The sequence below is a fragment of the Siniperca chuatsi genome, linkage group LG5 (assembly GCF_020085105.1).
Source record: "Siniperca chuatsi isolate FFG_IHB_CAS linkage group LG5, ASM2008510v1, whole genome shotgun sequence".
NCBI classification, from domain to species: domain Eukaryota; kingdom Metazoa; phylum Chordata; class Actinopteri; order Centrarchiformes; family Sinipercidae; genus Siniperca; species Siniperca chuatsi.
The window spans coordinates 18,961,259-18,978,176 of record NC_058046.1 but is presented as its reverse complement, the minus strand read 5'-3'; the positions used below and the strand labels follow the sequence as shown (position 1 = coordinate 18,978,176).

Here is a 16,918-nt window from a genome sequence, read left to right as displayed (position 1 = left end):
ATGAATTTATAATTATTTCTGGTAAAGTAAGAGTGGAATTGCCTGACGACCAAACAGAAAGGTTTGTTCAGGATGGAGTAGATGTGTGAGAACTGACACATGATTTGGAGGTGATGACATTAAGCTCCTGCTAGTGTGTGTTGTGTTTTCTGGACAAACACTGTCAAGGTTCCACATCAGCGTCACTATTGCAAATGCCCTGAACATGGTCATTGTATAGCTCATAGAGGCATAAACAATATATTGGATACTTCACTGTTGTTTAATTGAGCAAAAAAAAGCACATATTACCGACAATTTTAAGAAAAATAACATCAGTTGAATAAAACTGGAAGTTATGAGAGAACTAAGTCTGGTCTTGTCTTGGGTGGAGGTGTGGATTGAACCGTTTCAGCTGATAAGTTCCAGTCCACCCTGTCCTCCCTCCACAGTAGCTTCAGCATCCAGACGTTGACTCTCTCCATTCCCTCACATTGCTGTCTGTTTGAGGTCTAAATCTCCCCTTGTCACCTTTGCTTCCTGACACCCCTCCCCCACCAAAGTAAACAAATGCTACTGCTTTTCTCTCCCCCATTGCTCCATCCTTCAATATACTTTTTGTGTTGTTTCACTCAGCCTGCCTGTTTGATCACAATCAACAAAAGAAGCCTGGCTAGAAAAGACACTAATGACCTCTGATGATGTGTGCACTGTGATGTGGATTGGAGACGAGGAAGGCAAATACACCAAGATGTTAGCTGGTCACAAGTCACAGAGGACAAGTGGGATTAAGATGGAGATGAGTATCTATGAGCAGGTTGAGCCTCTGAGAAGTGCTTTTTCTTAAGGTCATAGAGATTGTGTATAACAGGTTTTTGTGTATTTCAATCTGTATAATAGCTACTGCTGAGAGATTCAATGGAAATCACTACAAATTAAATCTAAATAAAAACTGACACAAACTCTCAAGTCCTGTAGATTTTAAAAAAACATTTAAAATGTTATGCATGGAAGCAAATAATAGCCATGAAGACTTATCTTATAATATAATAATATAATCTTATAAGCAAATGAATACCTTATTGTGTAATTTAAGTGGAAATTTAAATAGCACTGAAATATTTTACTTTGAAAAGTGAGTTTATGTGGTCTGACTTGCCTTATTTATATTTTCAGTGGTCAGTTTCAAGCTGTGCAATTTCAAAAACTTTATATCCAGTATATATATTTTTAGGGTTTATAAATACCCAATAATCAAAAACTATATTCAAATTGCTCAAATTAAGTGGCAGTGACCAAAAAACACGAAACATCACAATCATGTCAAAATAACATGTTTTAATATATTTTTTCATATATTATGTACAAAATATACATTATAATGTATAAATAGATAATACATACAACATTTGCATAATGGAGCTTTCTCCTTACTAAACATATATACTATTTATACTATTATGTACCACCCAGTATGGATGAAATATATTCATTCAAACTTAACAGTCATATCCTGTCATTTATTGTAAAAGACCATGACTAAGAACTCTCCATTTAATATTTGAACATTAATGTTTACATGAAGATGATAAAGAAACAGTTGACCTAAAGTTCAAGATTATGCTCCATCAGTAGTTGCTCTTGTTACTGCTGAAAGCTGTGACGGGCTAGCCTTCAGTGACAGCCACACTCTTCAACGATCATGTCCTCATGATGCCGCAGGGCCAAGTCATCGTTCTCGTAGTACAGCATGGAGAGCGGGCTGAGGCGCGTCGGCACGCAGGACGGGCAAGACCCTCTTTCTGGATGGTGATGTCGCAAGAGGCTCTGAAAAACATATCAATAACTCACATGAATAAACCAGCAACTATACAAAACTTGTGATTGTTTAAGATTCTACAGAGTGAAATAGGATTAAAAATCAAGTTGTCATCTTACCTGCATGTATGCATGGTTGGTGGGACGGAAGGACTCATCCAGTGGTGTAGGACACTCTCCCTCACAGCGATACGCATTGTAGCGTTTAGGGTGCACAATCCACTCGTCCCAGCCGATGTGGTCAAAGTCCACCCACATGTCCACCTTCCGACACAGCGGCCTCTGAGCCGGCTCTGCTGCTGGTGCAGCAGTAGGTGAAGCTCCATCAGCCACCCTCATCCTCTCCATTCTGTTCCTTTTGTGGCGTCGACTTTGACTGTCACCGCTGACTCTGTCCATGGTCACATACTTGGAGTTCTCCACAGTATGAATGAGACTGTATGCTGTATGGCCTTCCCGGGGGAGATTATGTTTGGAGAAGATGACCATCATGACCCGGTTCGTGGTTGGATGGTGTATTTTTCTTTGCCTCAATCCAAAATTCTTGAAGAGAGACTTGGCAGTTGTCGCCTCTTCATCCCCAGCACCGCTCCCATGGTCCATCTCAGGTTCTCCTGAGGCCTCTTGGCTCAACACTCCATCTCCCTGATACAGCCAGTATTTTAACAAATCAGTCACATTGAAAACCTTCCAGGAAGACTTGGTGCTGCTGGGTGATGTGCCGAAGCTCCCCAGGAAAAGGTGCTCATCCTGGCACGATGTGCTGTCCGTATCACAGCTCTGCTTTCTGGAGTGATATATATCCACAGTGGCACGCTTAGAACTAGAGAAAGCTGGTAGTCTGATCCGAAGTTCTGCCAGCTGGATAAGTTCACTAGTAGAGATGGATGACATGTCAAACGTGACTGTCCATCGGTCACCAACTTGATCACAACCTAAAAATGAGACAGAGCATGTAAACGAGAACTCAAATTCACACACGGCACACAGCAGTCTGGATGATTCTGGGCAAATGTCAAAACACTGGGGTGGGAGGGTTAACAGGACAGGATGTGTATTGAACCCCCCTGTGCAAGGACGTCTGAGGGCTAATATACACACCCTCTCACATAAAACAGAGAAAGCCTTTAAAGTCGAATAAGCATTTTGACACTTGCTGGGTTGTAAAAAGGGAGCGTCTGTTAAACAGATAATGCACCAACCAAAGAGCTGCTGGAGGATAGAGTACACTGCGGAGAAACTAACTCACAAAGTATATTACATGCTTTATATCCAGTGATGTATATAAGCAATGTAAAAAACAACAACAACATAATAATTAAACTGTTTACTCACCTCTGGCCATCAGACTCAGGACGGAGTCAGAACTGCGCGCTGACGGGTTGCCACCTTGTGTCTGAATGGTGTTGACAGCTACTGACCATGAGGAATCGGCAGTCCTGAAGGAGCGGTACAGCTGCATCATGTACAGAGGGTATCTGCTGCGATGATTTACTGAGAGATTTTTGAATGCTAAACTGGCCTCGGGGCTTGTGTGATATCTGTGCCCCTGAGTGGAGAAAACAACTCCAAAAGAGCAGAGGAGGAATGTGCAGAAAACTGTGAGGACTTCCATTTCAACTGAAACTCACTAAATCTGCTCCAGCAATAATGAGAGAGAGGCAAAGATCTCCCTCCTTCCTCCAGCTGGTCTCAAGCTGAAATGATGCTATGTGCAGACGGAGCTCCAGACAGGCCCCTTTATAGTGGACAGCTGCCCTTTGATGACCCCTGACCACTCAAGGCATCTGAACAGCCCCTCTGATCATCAGACCACATCAGAGAAGCAGAAAAAAAGAAAACATTTAGCCAAGGTCATTGTCCTGTCAAACTGCCTGGCCTTTTATATTCATTCAGAGCCTAAGCTTTAGAAATGTAAAAATCCATTAACAAATAACAAGTTAAATGCTGTACAGCCATTAGCACCTTTCTGTTTAGTTATAGTGGCAAAAGTAATGCAACATTTCACAAATCCAGAAACTAAGAACAAAAGACAAAATTTAAGAAACAACATCACTAAAAATGTTTTTAAAAAACACAAATAGGTGTTTATTTATGAACAACCAAACAATACAATACTTGTCTTAGTTGTTTGTTCCAGCCAGTCAGAAATGTATAAAACAATAATCTACACAAAAACTGTATGATGTTCAGTAAAACGTGTTTCCAAATTGTCACAGTAGTGAGTTAGCTTATAATTTACACAAGCTCTAAAATCACTGTGCTTCAATCGCTCAGATATGTGAATAATTGTGTTAGAGAGAGAAATAGTTTCAAGTGGAATAAATAGTACGGTACAAGAAGTCACTTAGTGAATCTCTAAACAAGCAAAAAAAAGTGCAGTAATGTAAAAGGTTCTTTAAAAGCAACACATTCATATACAGACAAAACTCAAACTGTGTGTTTCATGAGGCTACGGTCCTGCAGAGACTGGAGCTTATCAAAAAGAGAAAACCTTTTATATTACTTTATATTCCCTTCCCTCTGTGAGAGGTTCGTATGTAGTTACATGTCAGTTAACACACTTGTCTGACTGATGTCTAACTGCTCTCATCTGTTTCCCACTGCTGATGGCAGCTGACGACTGTCTTCTCATAAAGCATTGAAGAAGTTCTTCACCTGTGTATGAAAAGGTACTTTAGGATCACAATGGATCCGAAAGATGAAACACATCAAACATCAGATCAGAAAACAGGAATGTGCCAGTGCAATAATTCTCAAGACTGTGAGGATGACAAATGAGGTCTCAAACATTAGGACGGGGCCCTCGTGTGGTTATCCCTGGCGTAGCAGCTATTGTGTCAAAATGCAATAAATAAACATACCTTTTTTATATATTGCTCCTGCACCTCTGGGTCACTATGAAACTCCACACTGGCATCGAGTTGTAACACAGGTATCTGTTTCAACTTCTCAAAATGTATTCTGGAAAGAGAGAGCCAAGCTGTATTACGCTCTGCATTACATTAACCGTCCCCAAGCCACACACTGCTGACCGTCATCTGTTCACAGCTGAGCAACGAACAGCTGCGAGGAAAGGCATTTGAAATGGTGATTGTCAAACAGGAGTCCTGTAATATAATGGCTGTACAGTCATGTTAACATTTCATACCAGATTCTGACTAATTAAGACCAATTTTAAATGTTTTTTGTTTTTTTTACACTGTGCACATCAGGCCTGCATTGAGAGTAGCCACTTGATTATAAAAGTGCTTCAAAAATGTTCTATCAGCTAGGTGTAGCCTTCATAACTGCTGAGAAGAGTGTGACTTTACACTTCAATGGTCATGTCATTTTCACATACATTTTTACAGACATAATCTCATTAGCACTCACTCAGTGCTCTTCTCAACCAGCCACCTCTCATGTTGAACGTGCAGCTTATCCAGATAGTCCAGTTTCACTCCCTTCTCTTCTGCCCTTCCCCGACGCTCCAGACGCTCCATACATTTCTGACAGATAGCAAAAGTACGTCTTTGTGTCTTTCTTATGATGAAATACAGTAAATGTCAATGATGTAATGTTACAGTAACAATTATACAGATATTAACAAGTACCACAAGCTAAAAGTATGTGCTGCAAACATGTTTTCTCCTTATGAGTTATTGTTGGATTAACTGTCTCTCTTGAATGCCTAACATGACCTTGCTGGTGTTCATACCTTTGGTGGGGCTCTGAGGTAAATGATGCCCTCCAGCTCCACCTGGTGTCCAAACTGCTCCACCAGGAAGGAGTGCCAGTCCTGGTAGACACTCCACTCTGTAGAGTTGATACAACCCAGCTCAAACATGTTCAGGGCAAAGATGTATCTGACAGGACGGAGAGTCAAGTATAAATTTATGCAAACAAAATAAAGGACCATGCATTTGCACAAGAATATATATCCATTTCATACTAATTACATTCTTAACATAATTTATTAACAACAACAACACAGTGATAATCTGTGAATATATGGATAGTGGTGTAAGTCTACAGCTCCCTACCTCATTCTGGTTGAAATAGTTTTGGTTAAGAAGACATCAACACCCTCTCGCCCATATGAAATGATAACGGGTCTTCTGGTTAGAGGACAAAAAAGGGGGTTCCCCTGACAGAATTTCATTTTCACTTTCCTCTGTCCTGACTCACTCACCTGTCGCTGTAGACTGAGCGCTCATACACCTGGACAGGTGTTCCCTCTGAGCTGAGCAGGCGAGCTGGAGGAGGCTGCAGCTGCGTTCTCATCCGGCTCATACAGGAATACGTCTGAAACGTGTACGACCAGCGCTGAGGGTCCTGGTACATCATCTGCAGCAGGTTGCTGACTGTCGCCTGAGAGGACGCGTCTGTCCCCTGCCAAACATACAAGTGATGGTAAGCTTGGCCTCTTTGTTGGGAAAACGATATAGAGGTCAGGAAAAGTGCACACCTTTGAGGTCCCACTTTCAATGTTCTGCCACTTGCTGACAGGTTCCGTCACCACCTCCCAGTCTGGACAAGCTGACTGCAAGAGTCTTGCAAAGGTCGACTTTCCAACAGCTTATATTTGAGACGACATAATACAGGAGATCACATATTACCAACACTCATAGTTTGGCACCAAATGTTTTATCTTATTTTGAAATACTGTAAATATACTTACCAATGTTGCCCTCGATAGAAACTCTCTTCACTCGAGCTGTTCCATCCTTAGCTGAAGTTGAAGAAGGAAAACTGAGCTTCCCCGACTTATTAGCCATAGTACTGAAGTTAGTTGCTGTGTGTGTTGTGGCTGTGTTTCCAACTCGCATGACGCTGTCAGATGTCATCCCCTGTTTATAGCCAAATCTCATGACCTGCATCAAACCTGTTTGTTTGTTGAATTTGGAAACACGGTTGAACAGAACGCATAGATACAGGGCAGACATTATGACCGGCAGAAGTACAGCTACATACGGATTATTATCACATTTATATGCGTGTCACTTGGTGCTTGCTAATGTTAGTGAGTAAACATTTCCGCTGAGCCACGGAGAACCGGCACTTCCGGTTCTGTACATCAGCCCATATCCCACAGGATCGATGGCAAACGACACATTTCCATAGTTTTTTTCATTTCATACGTCCAGCTAACAGATCTACGAAGATGTATAATGACCACACAATGGCCGTGTGTAAATACAGCACAGTTTGAAGTGGTGACAGTACATGAGAGTTTGGTCATAAACCCGGAAGTACATGTGCTTTTAGATTTCAGTTGCTTGATTCTGTTTGTACAGAAAATCATAAACCCTTAAAATATTTTATTTTTCACGTAATAATGTTTGTAAAATTTCAACCTGTACAATTTCAGCTGTTTATTTATTGAGTGTGTGCCTCAGGATAATGCCTGTTTAATCTAGTCACGGATGCATTTGGATCAAGTCTCTTTATTGACAAGAGATCAAGCAGCTAACAACTTATTATCGAATCTAATAATTTTCAACTTTCATTATCTTTTATGACATTTAAGGTACAGCAATAGCACACATACGATCTCCACTATATTGTGGTACCTAAACTTATCTTTGATAAATAAACAAGTTCCCTTTTAGCTGATGATTTTCACAAAAAGAAATTTCCTTTGATGTGGCATTGGTGTGACATTTAAGGATGTTGGCACCATTGTCAACCATATTCAACCTCAGCATCAGACATTTAATCAAATGTGGGATAGTTACTTGTGTCACAAAATGTTCTTTTCCCCAACCATGTGACTTTGAAGACATCCAGTGTTTTATTTCCAGGATTTGATCTTGCAACTTTTCAAACTGTAACAATCTGCATGAAAATGTCAGCTATAAGAAATATCAACATCAAACAAACGATAAAGTACTGTATGTTTGGATCTCCATTGGCCCCAGTTTGTTTTACATTACTGTATGTGTGACATTGTCAATTAACATTCATAATACATAGTAACGGCACTACATAAATACAACAAAAATTACACCCAAATTGCGTGGTTTTGATTAGTCATGTTACTTTGTAAAGAAATCTAATATGATCTAATAATTTAATCAACTGCTTACAATAACACTTGCTTATAATTAATGTTTTGTTTGTATCGAAAACACAAACCTAGAGAAACTCTTCATTTTAAAAACCCATTTTTAATTTGATTAAAAAAGCACAATCAAACTTTGTAAGACATCTGAATAAACATTTCAAGCTCATTTAACAATCCATCATAAAAGGCTTTACAATTTACATACTAAAGTTAGAATATTCAAAGCAAAGTCTGTTCAGTTAGTTCTAAATTGCACTTTTATTCAAGCTTTAAACCTACTTGAAATGCAAAAGTTCTGTGAAACTACTACGACCATTTATTCATTCAGATATGGTGGCAATAGACAATTTAAGTGTAATCACTGGTTAAAACAACAAAGGATAGAAAAAACTCAAGATTGAACTGCTTTTGATCCTCATCAGTCACTGTTGCATCAGCAGTGACTGACCTTCAGTAGCTTGTGTTTTTGATGATGATCTTTTGAGCCGCCTCAATCTTGAAATCACTGACACCTGAGGGAGCAAACAGGCATTTTTTTAAATTTTTTTTTTAGCAAAGTGAAATTAAAGCAGCAGATCAAAGAAATAAAGAGGATGCTCTATTAGTGAATCACAGTGTATTGATTGTGTGTGTGTGTGTGTGTGTGTGTGTGTGTGTGTGTCCTCACCCTGACTGAGCGCAGTGCCATCAGAGGAGAGGTGCCAGTATCTGCGGTCGCTCTGTCTGGCCTGCTCTTCGTTCACCGCACTTAAGAAAGGTCCCCACAGGCTGGACTCCTTCTCAAACCTGCGAAATAGCATCAGATATTACTCAATGTAGGCAATCTTTAAAAAAAAAAATGCTATGAAAAGCTGTAGGTGCATCATATGAACTCACGTGAAGCCAACATTTTTACTCTTGAGAAGTTCAAGGGCCTCCAACAGAGAGCTCCCCTTGGGCGCATCCACAGAGTAAACAGCAGCTGCTCCGCTGGACGTCACCACTTCCACCATCACAGTCACTTTGGTCTCACTTGGTAAAACCACCACAGGTTCTATGGGCTCCAGCACCAGAGTGTCTGTAGGAAGGCACACACCATGACAAAAAACAGTGACAATACAGACACTACCTGAAATCACAGTGACCACAGGGGGTAGAAATACTGCTGCACATACCATCCTCATTGAGGCACTCCTTGCTTTTAACTGTCAGGTAGGATTTCTGGTGGAGAGCTGGCAGGATCTGCGATATGGCCATGGGGTTGTGGTATGTGTTGCTTCTGGCGTCTGTCCTCATGGCCTCCATTGAGGCAGCACACTCTGCAACTTGGGTGCCCATTGCCAATAAGGCCTTGAACACAACACATACGTACATTTAAGCTACAATGATTTCATTCTAATGGAGGTTTTATGCAGTGAAAGAGACAAGGGGGACTTCACAAAAAAAAAGGAAAAAGATCCTCACTTGAACTGCAAGGCCTGTGCTGAACTCATTGCCAATATGACCATCAGTCCTACGAGAGGCCAAGAGCTTCTGCTTTATCTTGCTAAGGGCTGTGCTAAGCTCAGCAGCATTTTGCACATGAGAACCAGCGTCCTTCACACACTGGAGTGCCATTCCAGCCATGGCATAGGTATCTAGGGAGAGAAGGTAGAATAAAAAAATCCATATTTCACAGAGAGTTTAACTTGAAGCACAAGGAAAACAAAACAAGAAACTGAGCTGTTACCAAGTGGGGTTACTGGATTCCTCTCACATATAAACACTGTGGTGGTGTTAACAGAACTTTCCCACCCTAAACCTTTATTCTAGCAAACTTCTGTGAGATGACCCACTAGTAAAATTAATCTCAGGTAACTTTATTGAATTGACCCACCTGAAATATGACGCTAAATGTAATGCAACAAAACAGCACTGGTTTTATCTTTCATACTATCTCACTCCACCATAGACCGTTTGCAACCCTACATCTTTGTCCATAGTATAGAGCTCAGTCGTTTTACAACTCCAGATGCTACTGTCTCCAAGCTATTGTCATGTCCATCTTGTGTGTGTGAAACCTGAAAGAAATAATCCATCTTTTGTTTTGGGTATAATTTATTATCCTAAATTTATTGTAAACAGTTGTGAGTGGTACGTAGACTACCATACATCTATAAGGCAATGTATATCATAAGAACTGCGATGCATCCCTGCCTGCATATTACCTGCACATCATTGAGGTTTCACTCACCAATGCTCTCAGAGTCTCCATGTTTGAAGTGCTCATGTTCTACTGCCTTGATGAGCTTGTTGCTGACATGGTTGTTAACCCTGATGCTGCTCACGCAAAGAGCGAGCACACCCAGAGAGTACTGGTAATAGTTGGTCAAAGGGCGGTGGCTGACTGCGTAAAAAGAGAGAACAAATAAAAGAAACCAAATTATATTAAAACATGACTTCACAGTAATGTTCAAGAAATTAAAAAGGTACTTTATTTTCTCCAATGCCACTACACTTTTTATTTCAGTTTGGATGGAATTAATCAATAGTTGCTCTTCCCTCAAAACTGAAATTCTTAGACAAAGTACAACCTAAATACTAATATTGAGACATCACAGCTATAAATATAATGTAGAGCCATTATGAAAATAAGACGTCCTGACAATGTTTGCCAATTAACATAAATACTAAACATATAAATTATGAAATGTTAAACTGGTTCATTTTTATTCAGCTAATTCAGCCTAAAGTGTTCCAAAATGGATTTTCCTTTTGTCGAGATTTTACACTTTTACATAAATTTTCTTGGATTTCCTTTCTGAAGAAATATCCGCACTAAATAAACCCGTGAACTCATTTCGTAGCACAATGTAAAACATTTTGACAACCGTTGGACTCCAAATGGTCAAAGGAAAACTTACAGGCAATATGCTCTTTTTCTTGTTCCATCTGCTTCTTCAGGTGCGTCAGCAGCGTCTCACTCTTCTCACTGACGGTGAAGGTGATTGTGTTGAGGTCATAGCAGGAGGACTTCAAAGCCAGAGTATACAGCGCCAAGAGGCCCACCACAGACTGGCTGTTAGAGAGAGAGCTGAGGAAGACACGGGAGACTAAAGGTTCACGGGAGAACATCATGGAAAAAGATAAATTACAGACATACAGATTTTAAATGGCAAGACATTTGTCGTGTCACAATAATAAGCAACACTGAAGTATGAGGGCATTTGTAAACGGTGCAATACCTTTGAATGTCATTGTGCAAATTATTTTTCAGTCTATTCAGGTGTTCGCTCTCCTTGGCCAGGTTGTGGTGATCGGAAAGCCGTAATGCCAGGTGGACACTGGGATTGGGGAGTCCTTCCTGCGTCTCCAGAGAGCGAAGGAGATTCTTATTGAATGACAGGAGCAGCTCACTGTTGGATCCTTCAGTCTCTGGATTTAAATATTAAAAGAAAAAAAACGTTTCGCAGAAATTTTGACAGACAGTCATAAAATACACAAATATTTCTCTCTCTTGCTGACATCAACATGAACTTTCGAAGCATTGTAAAACCAGAACTGCAGCATCAGCAGTCACAACAAGAGAAAACAAAGACTATGGAGACTTAAAAATGTAATAGTAATGTCATTGCTGTGTTCAAGTTCCAAATATCTTAATGTTTCTCCTTGATATTATACTGAAGAGCAAAAATGTGCCAACATTTTCTGTAATTTGATAATTGTACAACTTCTGTCAATGATCAAGCAATGTGAAGGCCATTCAAATCCATGAAGTAGGTAATTGCAAAATCAGTGAATTTCCTGACCAGTTAGTCACTGTATTTGTAAACTGGTTTATATCCAGAGCTCGAACTGATTCAGTAAGGGTAGTTAGGGTTTTTGATGATTGGTGATAACTGGATTTATAAAAAATACTTACCACATGGTTTGCCAGAGGCAAAAGCCAGTAGGCCTGTGATTATCACCAAAGACAGCATTCTGGACAACCTGCTGGATAACACAAACGGTGGAAATAAATCAATATATTTGCCTAAAACGTTAAAGTAACAACACAGATACACTATAAAATGGGGAGCTCAAAAAACTCCTCTTAGTAGGCTATGGAGGTTTTCACGCATTTGAGAAAGGCAGGTTCACTAATGTCAAACAAAAATCTGAAATTAATTGTAATATAGGCTACCTTTGGATTAGATACATAAGAGTCTATTCAGCGATGTTTGGTAAATATTCTAAGATCGTTATGATAATATTATCACGGCAGTTTAGTAATTAGTCTGTGAGCGTTTTAAATTCTTCAGTAAACGGCAGTGTCTTACCTCCTCACAGTCACTCCAGTGTGAAGAATCAGAGCTGAGTAAAGTCGCAGGCAGAGACAACAGCTTCTAGTATTTCACTGTCACATGACTCGTCATTTGAGATGACAAAGCGATGAAAAAAGGAAGACGGTCCCTTTAAACACCAGCTGTGGGTCGGCGCATGTATAGGAAGTTGGAGAAAATTATCTTGTCAATCACATATACTCTTTGGTAATACGAACACACAAAACGAGAGGCAGATGTCTATCTTACTTTACACATATCGACTTCCGGTCGCTGACTTGGCCGGACTCAGAGTCAAACTGACATTTTAACTAACCTAAGTAGCTGCTACTACTGATGTTAACGCATCAACAAAAACTTCACTTAGTTTACTTTGCTTCTTTGTTCTGCACAAAAAAGACTTTGTAGTGAGCTGTTTGTCCACAACTACAATTCCCACAATTCACCTAACGTAACTTGCGCACTTTCTAGAACCTTGACGATTCTACTGCGACTCACTTTTTCAGAATAGCTAACGTTAGCTAACGTCAGCTTAACCCAGCCTTCCTTTCAAGCAGTTCACACCACAGGGTCCGCGAATTAAGGGGTCTGTGTCTGTTTGCAGGCGGTATCATAATAGTAGGTTAGTAAGACTTGAGCATGCAGAGCCTGTTGCTGTGTGCTAATGGGGTTATTCCAGAGGAAAACAATGCGAACTGACATGCGAGACTAGCTAGCAAAACATCAACAAAAACACCAAGGGGCAGGGCAGCTGCACAGGTCGGTCTGTAACGCTATATGTTTCTGGTTAACTTATGCGAAGTTGTTATTCAGCACAGGGATGAAGCTGTCATTGTGTATCACGGTGTCACGTTATAGTAATAGCCAGTTTTATCCGTAGCGTCATACTGACGGTAACATGCAACAATGACATTGTAGCTAGCTTTGTAACCAGCCACCTGTCCTCTTGTAGACATACAGATGAGTGACAAATGAGAGGAAAAACCAGCATGAAGTGTCTTAGTATGGAGTCTCCGGAACAGCTTCAGTGCTCCTTGCCAAGTCTTTGGAACTCTGTTGGAGGGACGAACACTATTCCTCCAAAAGATATTCTCTCATTTATATATACAACCTTTATTTAATCAGGCAATTTCATTGAGATCAAGATCTCTTTTGCTAGAGAGACCTGAGTACAGCAGATAGAAAGAAAAGCAAACATAGTCAGACATAACAAAATGACAAATAGCATCAGAGACAAACACAGACATCACTAAAATAGATTTAGTTCACCTCCTGGGCACTGCCGAGGTCCCCTTGAGCAAGGCACCGAACCCCTAACTGCTTGGGGCGCCTATGTGGCAGCCCCCTCGCTCTGACATCTCTCCATACATTATGCATGTGTGTATTTCGGGCCTGTGTGTGTGTAAAATAACAACATAGTGAAAAAACTTGAATTTCCCCCTAGAGGGATTAATAAAGTCTGTCTTCTTCTTCAAATCAGCGACTTGACCACCGTGCATCACTCTACTCCCTCAAGCAGTGAATACATGCCAGCCATGTATTCATTTTCAGGCCCCACAAGCCTACCTGAATTTGACCTTGCGTCTGCAAGTACGCCTGGCCACCTACAGAGAGCAACACTCTCTAACAAGTATGTAGCTGATGATTAGGGGGTTGTAAATTCCCTCCATACATTTCTCATAAATACACTGGCAACACTTGAAATATCTTTTCAATCTTAACATGACATGTTTTGACACACTTGTCTCTCTGTCCCTCAGCAGCTGGGAGACACGATGCCTCAGGAAGCACAGGAGAAGAGTTGATGATGAGTAAGTGAAAGATGCACAGAAGAGGCAGTCTTAACATTTGACAATGTATGGAATAGTGACATATGAGTGTTATAATACATATCTTAATGTTTTCTCAGGGGATGCAGTGCCAAAAGGAGGAGGTTAATGTTAGAGGCAGAAGTGGACATTTCAGAGAACTCAAACACTAGCACTCGTCATGACTGGCCTACAGCAAACAGCTGCCCTCCTCTGCCTGCGGAGCAAGCCAGCCCTGCACTTCCACAGCCCTGCCCAGCGCCTCAGAACTTGACTTTGGCTCAGCCCTCCTCTGCTCTTTCCCGACCCGAGACAGAGAGCTCCTGCATGGAGATAGAGGCAGCTCAGAGGAGACTTCAGGAGATTGAAGACAGGTATGCAATATGCGGGACATGCAAAAAGTTGCAAAAACTGCCAACTATCTGACTGCTTGCTTGTCAGAATTAGACTTCACATCGACACCTCATGACCAAAAATCCTACCTCCAATTAGCCATCCTGGAATCTGTTGTTTACAGGTAAAACAAGTGTGAAAAGAAATAAATATATAGTGTTATTTGCCCCTGGAATTCCAGACATTTTAGACACCCTGCGTGAATAGAGGGTACACATGTGGCATCACTGTACACACAAGTTGTTGCAGTCACTCCTCCCGAGTGGCAAACACAAACATTCAGTATCTGCCATTAATGCACTTACATGGAAAGAGAAACACACAAGGCACTGCTAAAATGGTAAAGTGCTGTTCTGCAACTGAATGCTCAAATGGATTCAGAAAGAACGGGAGGCTTGAGTTTATTTTAAAATGCATTTGGTGAGAGAATCTGCTACAGATCAGAATATCCACTGAAGTGACTTTGATTAGGCTGACAAATCCTGCTTTAAAATAGAACCAGGTGTCTAGGCTCTCATATGCTTTAAGGATTTGTTTAGTGTAACATTGCTTCCCTGGTGAGGAGCTGTATAAATGGGTGATTATTCAATATTATAATATATTGTCTTGCCATATTATTGTTTTGTGACAAAATTATTAGATTAAGATATTGTGGGTGTGTGTCTAAATAAATGAGAACACGTTCAGATTTATCAAAATTTGCAGATCTTAAGAATTAGAGAAAATGTTTTAATTATAAGGTCAAGAAATACTTGATTCATGACTTTGAATGCTTAAGTAACTTTCATCACTTACCAATATCAAGTTACTGATGTCTTGCTGTGATAATTATCTTGTCATTAATTTGTCCATATCACCCACTCCTGTATATACATATACTGTGTATGTAAGGAAACTCTGTTTCTGCCTAATTTGAAATACAGTCTACAGACTGTCCAGTATTTTCAGTTGCAATCGCCGATACATTGTCAGGATATTTGCTGGTTTCCCTCCTAGTATTGCAGCTCTCCCCATTTATATTAGCCACAGTGAGTTTGTTTTGCCATTCAGTGGTGGTGATAGGTTTGGGGGTACTGTACCCTCTATTCCTTTAAGTGAATACTGTGGTATTGATGTATCACAGAATAACGCTGGAGGATGACGATGAGGATGAAGATTTGGATGTAGAGCCAGCCCCAAGACGGCCAGTGCTGGTGATCTCTGACAGTTTGAAGGAGGGTCTACAGCGCGGCATCAGCGACATCCTACCCCACACAGTAGCCCAGTCCGTGTATGTTCTGCTTGTTTTGTTATTGGAAAGTTTAATGTTGAATGAAGTAACGTGACTCGCGTACCACTTGTGTTTTTTTTGTTTTGTTTTTAAAGTCTCACCTGCTTCTTCCTCATACTTTTAGGAGCCATTCCTGCATGGAGTTGGTGTTGTGGCGGCCATTGGACGATCCCTTCTGTCGGAAGCGAAAGGGCTCATTACAGAAACAGCGTAAACAACAGACAGTATCGCGACAACCCCCGACACCGTGTCCATCTCCCACCCCTCACAGTCCACCTTCAGACACACACTCTTCTATGTACAGTTTTCCTGTGGCCCACAACTCTGGAGTGGAGGACATGGAAATGTAATAGTGCTTGATGACTTGAAAAGCCATGCCAAAGACTGAACATGTAGTCACACAAAAGACTATAAAGGACTCAGAACCACTTGAAGTTGATCAGTTTGGCGAGGCATTTTGACTTTACATGAATATTGTGCTGTTTTGGACAGTTTGTGCAACACATCTTTTGCTTTACAGTCACTCAGTTTAGGTTTTCTGACTATAGTCACAGGCTTCTATATGTAAGATGTAACAATAACGCTGACCTAACTAATCAGTTTTATTAATGTAAATCTCCAAGGTAACTGATCTCAAGACTTTGAAAAGTTCTATAGACAGCCTTGCATAACCAATTTTATAGAACTTACAGAATGAACCTTTGCCTTTAGAAATAAGACAATTTGTACATAATTTTGCCAAAGTCTGGCCAACAACACACTGACACTATTCTTTGTTAAACATCAGTGTGCAGCATCTGAATTTTGCAGTTTTTATGTTCAGCTCCTGGGGCTCGTTAACAGGAGACAAAAAATGTTCCTGTGTGTTCACATTTGCTCACAGCACGACTTCCTGCTTGCAGCTGTACTTGTTGTGGTAGAAAGATTATCTTCCTTTAGTGCTTAGCAAGTACACCATCTGTGAGCTTTGAGGAATTTATAAGAAGTCATGGAACTGCACCTTTTTATGATTTGATTGTATTTTCATATGTACATCATCAGCCATCGAGTGTTATTACTTTTTATTTGTTTTTAAATAAACTCTTGTCCATGTAGAGATTCTGCATGGCATAGTTGGTTTTCATTTAATGAAATTTTGCTTGAATTTTGTGAAAGCAATCCTTGTTGGGGTCACCTCTGCAGAAGATGGTTTCCTGTACCAAGACTGATGCTAATGATAATGTTTATAAATAGGGACAATACATTGGCATTGGTCCTACATTCTCCTTTTTGACATTTTTGATACCACAGGAAGAACTGACAACACAACTACTCCAGCCTG

The 16,918-nt window shown here is 40.5% G+C and overlaps 4 protein-coding genes across 13 annotated transcripts; 1 reads left to right on the top strand and 3 right to left on the bottom strand.

Moving 5' to 3' along the window:
* Positions 1-1,310: 1,310 nt before the first annotated feature.
* spaw (southpaw) lies at positions 1,311-3,710 on the bottom strand. Its single transcript, XM_044197121.1, has 3 exons — positions 3,133-3,710; positions 1,918-2,732; positions 1,311-1,806 (listed from the first exon to the last, which is right to left on the bottom strand). The coding sequence occupies exons 1-3, from the start codon at positions 3,410-3,412 to the stop codon at positions 1,654-1,656; spliced, it is 1,248 nt and encodes a 415-aa protein (XP_044053056.1). The 5' UTR covers positions 3,413-3,710; the 3' UTR covers positions 1,311-1,653.
* Positions 3,711-3,859: 149 nt separating this feature from the next.
* On the bottom strand, positions 3,860-6,941 carry dguok (deoxyguanosine kinase). 2 transcript variants are annotated; one of them, XM_044197123.1, is made up of 8 exons: positions 6,461-6,941; positions 6,248-6,357; positions 5,972-6,171; positions 5,823-5,828; positions 5,498-5,645; positions 5,173-5,288; positions 4,662-4,761; positions 3,860-4,455 (listed from the first exon to the last, which is right to left on the bottom strand). In XM_044197123.1, exons 1-8 carry the CDS (start codon positions 6,723-6,725, stop codon positions 4,429-4,431), a joined length of 972 nt encoding a protein of 323 aa, XP_044053058.1. In that variant the 5' UTR covers positions 6,726-6,941; the 3' UTR covers positions 3,860-4,428. The 2 variants fall into 2 exon arrangements, with proteins under 2 accessions (XP_044053058.1, XP_044053059.1); XM_044197124.1 differs by lacking the exon at positions 5,823-5,828 and having other exon boundaries at positions 6,461-6,931.
* A 988-nt stretch (positions 6,942-7,929) lies between these two features.
* tcn2 (transcobalamin II) lies at positions 7,930-12,265 on the bottom strand. 2 transcript variants are annotated; one of them, XM_044197119.1, is made up of 10 exons: positions 12,124-12,265; positions 11,727-11,797; positions 11,050-11,239; positions 10,729-10,898; positions 10,059-10,211; positions 9,290-9,462; positions 9,001-9,175; positions 8,723-8,903; positions 8,514-8,632; positions 7,930-8,358 (listed from the first exon to the last, which is right to left on the bottom strand). In XM_044197119.1, the coding sequence occupies exons 2-10, from the start codon at positions 11,782-11,784 to the stop codon at positions 8,297-8,299; spliced, it is 1,281 nt and encodes a 426-aa protein (XP_044053054.1). In that variant the 5' UTR covers positions 11,785-11,797; positions 12,124-12,265; the 3' UTR covers positions 7,930-8,296. The 2 variants fall into 2 exon arrangements, with proteins under 2 accessions (XP_044053054.1, XP_044053055.1); XM_044197120.1 differs by having other exon boundaries at positions 11,727-11,794; positions 12,124-12,206.
* ccdc117 (coiled-coil domain containing 117) lies at positions 11,239-16,720 on the top strand. Of its 8 annotated transcripts, none has more exons than XM_044197128.1 (6): positions 11,239-11,420; positions 13,607-13,756; positions 13,887-13,937; positions 14,036-14,308; positions 15,451-15,597; positions 15,722-16,720. In XM_044197128.1, exons 2-6 carry the CDS (start codon positions 13,653-13,655, stop codon positions 15,945-15,947), a joined length of 801 nt encoding a protein of 266 aa, XP_044053063.1. In that variant the 5' UTR covers positions 11,239-11,420; positions 13,607-13,652; the 3' UTR covers positions 15,948-16,720. The 8 variants fall into 8 exon arrangements, with proteins under 8 accessions (XP_044053063.1, XP_044053060.1, XP_044053065.1 ...); XM_044197130.1 differs by lacking the exon at positions 11,239-11,420 and adding an exon at positions 12,412-12,712; XM_044197132.1 differs by lacking the exon at positions 11,239-11,420 and adding an exon at positions 12,412-12,748 and having other exon boundaries at positions 13,890-13,937.
* The last annotated feature ends 198 nt before the right edge of the window (positions 16,721-16,918 follow it).

Bases quoted from the DNA above. Each gene is read 5' to 3' on its own strand.
- spaw (XM_044197121.1), bottom strand. From the start codon at position 3,412: ATGGAAGTCCTCACAGTTTTCTGCACATTCCTCCTCTGCTCTTTTGGA. The intron at 2,733-3,132 runs GTGAGTAAACAG...TCTCATTTTTAG, and splicing joins CCTGAGTCTGATGGCCAGAG to GTTGTGATCAAGTTGGTGAC. The intron at 1,807-1,917 runs GTAAGATGACAA...TATGTTTTTCAG, and splicing joins CCAACCATGCATACATGCAG to AGCCTCTTGCGACATCACCA.
- dguok (XM_044197123.1), bottom strand. From the start codon at position 6,725: ATGTCTGCCCTGTATCTATGCGTTCTGTTCAACCGTGTTTCCAAATTC. The intron at 6,172-6,247 runs GTGTGCACTTTT...TATGTTTGGCAG, and splicing joins TTGAAAGTGGGACCTCAAAG to GGGACAGACGCGTCCTCTCA. The intron at 5,289-5,497 runs GTATGAACACCA...GCTATCTGTCAG, and splicing joins ACCTCAGAGCCCCACCAAAG to AAATGTATGGAGCGTCTGGA.
- tcn2 (XM_044197119.1), bottom strand. From the start codon at position 11,784: ATGCTGTCTTTGGTGATAATCACAGGCCTACTGGCTTTTGCCTCTGGC. The intron at 9,463-10,058 runs GTGAGTGAAACC...TTCTCTCCCTAG, and splicing joins TGGAGACTCTGAGAGCATTG to ATACCTATGCCATGGCTGGA. The intron at 9,176-9,289 runs GTGAGGATCTTT...GTTGTGTTCAAG, and splicing joins GCACAGGCCTTGCAGTTCAA to GCCTTATTGGCAATGGGCAC.
- ccdc117 (XM_044197128.1), top strand. From the start codon at position 13,653: ATGCCAGCCATGTATTCATTTTCAGGCCCCACAAGCCTACCTGAATTT. The intron at 14,309-15,450 runs GTATGCAATATG...GATGTATCACAG, and splicing joins CTTCAGGAGATTGAAGACAG to AATAACGCTGGAGGATGACG. The intron at 15,598-15,721 runs GTATGTTCTGCT...TCATACTTTTAG, and splicing joins CACACAGTAGCCCAGTCCGT to GAGCCATTCCTGCATGGAGT.